We start from the raw sequence: 6,520 nt of genomic DNA, 5'->3' as shown, positions 1-6,520 counted from the left end.
TGAATTTGAGATTTTCATTTGTTGTCGTTTGTAATCATCAAAATTAAATGAAATAAACATTTGAAATATATGAGTTTGTATGTAATGTATGAATATAATATACAAGTTTCACTTTTTAAATGGAATTACTGAAATAAATCTACTTTTTCATGATATTCTAATTTTATGACCAGCACCTGTATATTTAGTCTGGTCCAAATACAATCAGGTTGCCCAGGATAGATATTAGTGTCAGATATGAACAGAGATATATTGAAGCCTGACTTAGGACATCTTTTTTGTGACTAATCAGACAGGACAAGACTTCAGATACAAAAAGTATTTTTGAGTGAAACAAACAAAAAAAAAAAACTATGTTGACTTGAATGTACATGTTGTGGACCAGAACAAACTGAACACTGACATGTTCCCGAATTTGTGTCTAATGAATAACAGTGTTAGATATGTTCTTCATCCTCAGCTGGGCTGTATTAAATCATACATGTTGTTCTATGGCACATTCATTTTACAGCTGCAGCATTGTGTACATGCAATCTAAAATTAGGCACATTTTAAAGAGGGTCCTTCAGCAAACACAGCTCAATATAAGCCATTAATAACATCCCCAAGATGTTCAGATTCATCAGCTGTCACTGTTAAAGGCCTTCGGCTAAAGAAACTTGTGTGTTTGTTATGGACAAAGGCTCTTTCCTAACAAATGAACTCCCAGGCACACACACACAGCCAGCAGGAGGTCGATTAGCCAGTCTTGATAAATTGAAACATGGCTTTAGAGAAGTGTGAGTACTTGGGTGGCCTGGTAAAAGCATTACAAATGCAAAGCAGGGTTCTTTTAGATGCTGCCACTGCATGCCTTGCATTTGAAGATAAATGTTACACTGAAGTGCCGCACCCGAAAGGCTGTGGCTGGAAGAAAAATCAGAAGGCTGCTTAATCCCTGAGAGCTCTAGCAGCCTCTTCTGCATATAGGCCCAATGATTCCAGACCTAAAGAGAGAAACACACTTATCCAGCCTTGCTTGAACACACCCCTGTTCCCCAGGCACACAGAGTTCAAAGTGCAGGAAAGTGGCTAAAAAAATCACTCCATTTCTTTGTTCCTTTTTTTTCTTCACACAAAAAAAACTTTGGTCAGAGATATAGACTCAGTGTTACAGACTCAGAGTTATTGTCTCAGTGTTATCGGCACAGAGTTATAGACTCAGGGTTATAGACTCAGAGTTATAGCCTCAGAGTTATAGACTCAGTGTTATAGACTCAGAGATATAGACTCAGTGTTACAGACTCAGAGTTATTGTCTCAGTGTTATCGGCACAGAGTTATAGACTCAGGGTTATAGACTCAGAGTTATAGCCTCAGAGTTATAGACTCAGTGTTATAGACTCAGAGATATAGACTCAGTGAAATTCCTGGTGAAATCCCATGTTAGATGGACCATGTCACATTTTGACAGTGAGGGGAAAAAAAACAAAAGGAAAGTGAAAGGTGCCCCTGACGCATCCTTTTCTCCACCCCAAGCTGTCAGATATCAATCTGAAGTGTTCCTCGAGGGGAGCAGAGAGGCAGCTCTGTATTACAGGATCAGAGAATGGCCGGCTCAGATAAGAAGAATCCAGTGAGCAGCAGATACACACTTCTGTCCCTGCTCATTGCTGACAAAAAAAAACCTTTCAGACATGCACAGGCTTCCATTGATCTGACACAAACTGGACGTGTCAGTGTCTGAATCACTTGCCTTGTGCCAGTAAATTTAGCAACAGCAATCTAACAAGGCATGAAACTGTAACTTGTGTAGGTCATGCCCTCACTTGACTCCTTGGACAACCAGCCCTGCCACCACTATTACCCCACGCCACGTCCCACCCGAGTGACAAAACATAATTGGGGAACCCAAAAACTTTTTAAATAAGCACTTTTTTTGCTACTCAGTTGAACATATAAGAGAAGCAGGCGTTGGTGGTTATAGAGGGGCAAGACAAAAGTCAAGAGATTTCTGTTAACATCAGGTACATGACCTCTAAACCATAACCCAGGTAGTTTAAAACCAATTATCTTATTAATACAATAATTTTATAGTCCAGTTCAGAATCCCAACAATCAGTATTTCCTTAAACCCACTCCTTTCAGTTCATTAACCCCAGGCTGGTGTGTGTAACATGTCCCAAGCAGATGGGTTGTAAAGTGCTTGGACTAGTGTAGGTTGTAGGGTAGAGAAAACCATCACGAATGGGAAAAAAAAGTTTGTTGCCTGCTAAGAGCCTCCTACCAGCCTGGCAGGAGAAGCAGGTCTTCACACAATAATAGTGCAGTCTTTTTAGGCTCGAGGCCTGGATCATCAGCTCGCCATCGATACCTGGCCAATTCCGTCATTTTAAAACCTCATACTACCCTCTTTTCATCCCATTTTGGCTTACAGTAGGTGACTCCTGCAACTCTGCTCCTCTCAACGTGTCCTATTTCCTACCCTTCAGCTCAAGCTAATATGCCCAACTGATAGGCTGTGGCAGCTCATGTGACCCCCAATAACCCACAGCGATTGGCTGTGCATCTATTGAATAATCTCGCAAGAATTATCATTCAATATATTAGAACTATCGCAAGATTTTACAGTGGGAACAAGAGAACAGAAGAACTAAGGGGGATAAAATAATGGGGTTTAAACGCGTTTCCCTTTAAAGACAAATCTGCAATGCAGCAGACAAAACGTCAATACCAAATGAAAGAGAATGTGGTGAATTGTGTTTTCTAAGATGTTAAACATGATTAAAACATTTATGCAAAGGAGAAACAAGTGGATTCTCCCTTACAGCTTCTTCACATGCATCATTTCAACTATTTTACTCAGATCATTTTAAATGTTCTAGGCAGGAGGGCAAGGTAGAGGGGAGTCGAGGAAGAACTGTTCGCTCAATAACTCATAGAAGCCTTAGTGTCTCTTGCTAACAAAGATATGAGAACAGTTATCCTATCATTATTTACCTCCAGGTTAGATTACAGTAACTCTTAATTTTGGTTTCTGTGTTGTCTCATCTGCAGCTGGTTTAAAATTCTGCAGTCAGACTCCATCCAGATAAGAGACAGAACTGCTCATATATTGGCATTTCTTCACTGGCTTCCTGTTCAATATAGAGCCTGTGCAGCTTATGTCAGAGTATCACATGGTCTGTGCTTATCCCTCATGTGAATGGTAAGCTTGATTACTCTAAAACGTTGGAAAAATTTCCCTCAAATCACCAAAATAATCTTGTCATGCTTGACAATAGGCTGTGCAAATTGTCAAGAGGTTATTCTATTTATTAAGAATTAAATAAATAATTTAATGGCATGTGATTTACTGAGGTCCTAAGATTGGTTCTGCAGTGAAACTATTAAACAATTAAACTCAACAATCTAAAGGAAGTACAGGTTGTAACAAGGTCAGGGCTGGGTTACCCATCAAATGCAGCATATGATCCATATGTATGGCTCCCTCTATTCTAAAGCATGAAGTGAGGATATCTTTCTATGAGGGCTACACAAACTTTAAAGGAGACATCATGCTTTTAAATCCTTCTTTTTCTCATTTAAATCATTCTGTTGGGGTCTACATACATAAAGTGGAACTGTAACGCTTTGGTCTGAATTCCTCCTTATTGTAACTCCAAAAGGCCCTCTTTCACCTCATTTCTGAGGTGCGTCTCAGATCAATTCATTTTGAAGCTGTCTCTTTAAATCCAAACAAGGTGCTTCACGCCCCTGTTTACTTTATACTACTTCTGAAACCTATAACCTAGTGTAATACAAGCCACTTGTTTATGAAACGTGGTACACTTGGTGGAATGTAAGAATTGGAAGAATTATATTTTCATTTTTAATTTTAAAATATTGTATATTATACCAAAACAAACCAGCCAGTTCTATATTCCTTCATTTTCATAGTAATTCTTATTGGTTGCTTTATGTATTTCTACAATCTTCCTGTTCTTCTAATGATTAAATAAAGTGAAATATTTTTCTTTGGACCAGGATAATTTCTCTTTGTATGTAACCATGTTAGTTCCACTGCAAAAAATAAAATAAAATAAAATAAAACCTGCACCTGTTTGCGTTTTGAACAATTGTTTGAATACAAGCAAATTACTTGTGAAAATTTGGGACAATCTTAAGAGATTGAGCAATCATAATAGAAAAATGAAGTTGATTATTTCCAATCATCATCAACCTGTATATTAGCTTACCTAAAAATACACAAGAAATATGCAGAAAAAGTTCTTTTGGGGTTTTATCAGTACACACCGTGCCTCTCACTTGCTGTTTTTTGGGTTCTGGTGACATTTCTTGTGGGATGAATTTGATTGGTCCTTTTATCTGTCTCCTGGACCTCTTGGTGCCATCAGGCAACGTCTCCATCGCGATGTCGGCTTCATCGCTGCTGGCCTGGTCGCACTCAGAGCATTGCCTGAAACGAAGAAAGTAATGGATAGATGAGGAATAGTTTCATATATATGTACTGACACAAGCTACACAAAAAACTAACTAAACAGCTGAGATAAAAACTGATAGCTGTTCCCACTATTTTAAAAGTTGAAGCCAAACACCCTCACCCTTGTATTGGCCTTATTACTGTTAATGTTCTGATTTGCTCCACCTTATATTTACTCATGAACGAGACAAAGATACTTTACCTTTCACCACCAGGCTGGAGGTAACATCCCACCTTTTGTTCATAAACACAAACAGCAGTCAAAACTTTCCTCCTGCAGCTTGAAGCCACAGAGAGACGACCTTCTTATTCACAGGAAAGAACGGCAGCACCACGGTGCTTTGCAATGGGCATGTGAATACCCCACACCCACTTGATGCAGCTTTTCAAAGGGAAACTCCAAATAAAGGAATTCATCCTTTCTTCAGGAGTTTGTTTTCAGGGACCAAGCTGTGCGTGGAGATGAACTATAACTAGTTTGTATTGCTAAATCTCACACACCATCTCTGGCTTCCTTCCCAATAGCGAGGAGACATTTCATGTCGAAAAGCCAGATTTTGCTGCCTAGAAACAGCACGTCCAAGGCCCTGACCATGTCTGACATCCTGCCCACATTGCACCTGACCTTGTTTACATTCTCAGCAGTTGGTAAGTCCGCACGAAGGAGGCATGCTGCGGCTTCAATCACCAACAGCCAATTTAAAATCTCATCATTAAAAACAACCTACAACGAATATCAAGCAGTGTCAGAAATATGCTGGTCTTCAGACCAATTTGCCATGGAAGACCCAACCAGGAGCTGATGACCCAGAAAACCCAAACCCTCAGAATTATAGAATGCCAGCTCATGAAGACAGCGATTTTACTACGAGAATATTCTACTAATACTTATTGACAATAAGGATCATTCCTATTAGTACATAGTATCAACTATAATTCCTTCACAAGCCATAAATTAATTTAGAACTCTTCTGGATGAAAAGTAAAACTTCCAAAATGAAAGAAATTGAAAAACACTTTCACTATTAAAGGGGTGGGTATTATGCATTCTCCAGGTAAAAAGTTCAATGTTTTACCACAATCAAGTGATTGTGTTACTTTCAGATATAAAAATGCTGCACAAATCAAAAATAAATTTGATTTTGAATCACAGTCTAAACACATTAAAATTGGTCTCTTGGTCTCTTTAAGAACCTCCTACCGTTTCCAACACTCCCACTTCATCACGTCTTCACAACAATGCTTTGGGGAAGAGGGGGGCTCTGTGGGGTGGGAGTTCAGCTGCAGACTGAGCTCCAGGGAGGAGTTTTGTACAAATAGGCTGTGCTTTGATCCTACATGTGTTCAAGCAGCTCCACATGGCTGCAGAAGATTCAAGGATTTCTTAAACATACAATAATGAGTCAAAGCAACACTCGGTATGTTTTTCATGAGGTAATGACATAACATAACATAAAGCTCAAAAAAGTCAATTTTACCTAATACCCTCCACCCCTTTAATTAAACCATTCATATTGAGAGAGTTCCTTCCCTGACTGTCATAAAATCAAATGTACACGTGCAGGAACTGACAGATTGTAGCTTTGGCTCAGACTGAAAATGTTATGCACAGGACAAATTTATTATTTTATTATTTGGCAGCACGACGGTTCAGTGGTTACACTGATGCCTCACAGCAAGAAGGTCCTGGGTTCGACCCCTGGTTCCAACCTGGGCTCTTTCTGTGTGAAGTTTGCATGTTCTCCTTGTGCTTGCGTGGGTTTTCTCTGGATACTCCAGTTTGCCCCACACCCAAAAATCATTTACACTAGGTTGCTTTCAGGCCCAGACCTCCCTTTAACAAAAGATCTGTGATCTCAATGGGATTTTCAGGGTTAAATAGTAAATAATAAAACAAATAATTTGTTTTAATTCTGCGGCATGGTGGCTCAGTTAGTAGAGCTGATGCCTCTCAGCAATAAGTTCACCAGTTCAAATCCCGGTCTGGGGGCCTTTCTGGGTAGAGTTTGCATGTTCTCTCCGTGCATGCATGGGTTCTCTCCGGGTACTCCGGCTTCCT

General features: G+C 39.6%; 1 protein-coding gene across 1 annotated transcript in view; it reads right to left on the bottom strand.

Moving 5' to 3' along the window:
- The window catches only part of phf14 (PHD finger protein 14), a gene marked incomplete in the record, with an annotated part of 134,438 nt that overhangs the window by 82,344 nt on the left and 45,574 nt on the right, over nucleotides 1-6,520 (bottom strand). Inside the window, 1 exon segment of the mRNA XM_014019219.1 lies at nucleotides 4,275-4,437. Within this exon segment, the coding sequence (XP_013874673.1) occupies nucleotides 4,275-4,437 (163 nt within the window).

The sequence above is a fragment of the Austrofundulus limnaeus genome, unplaced genomic scaffold, assembly GCF_001266775.1.
Source record: "Austrofundulus limnaeus strain Quisiro unplaced genomic scaffold, Austrofundulus_limnaeus-1.0 Scaffold212, whole genome shotgun sequence".
In the NCBI taxonomy this organism is placed as follows: domain Eukaryota; kingdom Metazoa; phylum Chordata; class Actinopteri; order Cyprinodontiformes; family Rivulidae; genus Austrofundulus; species Austrofundulus limnaeus.
The sequence above is the reverse complement of the archived record's forward strand: the minus strand, read 5'-3'. Positions and strand labels throughout refer to the sequence as shown.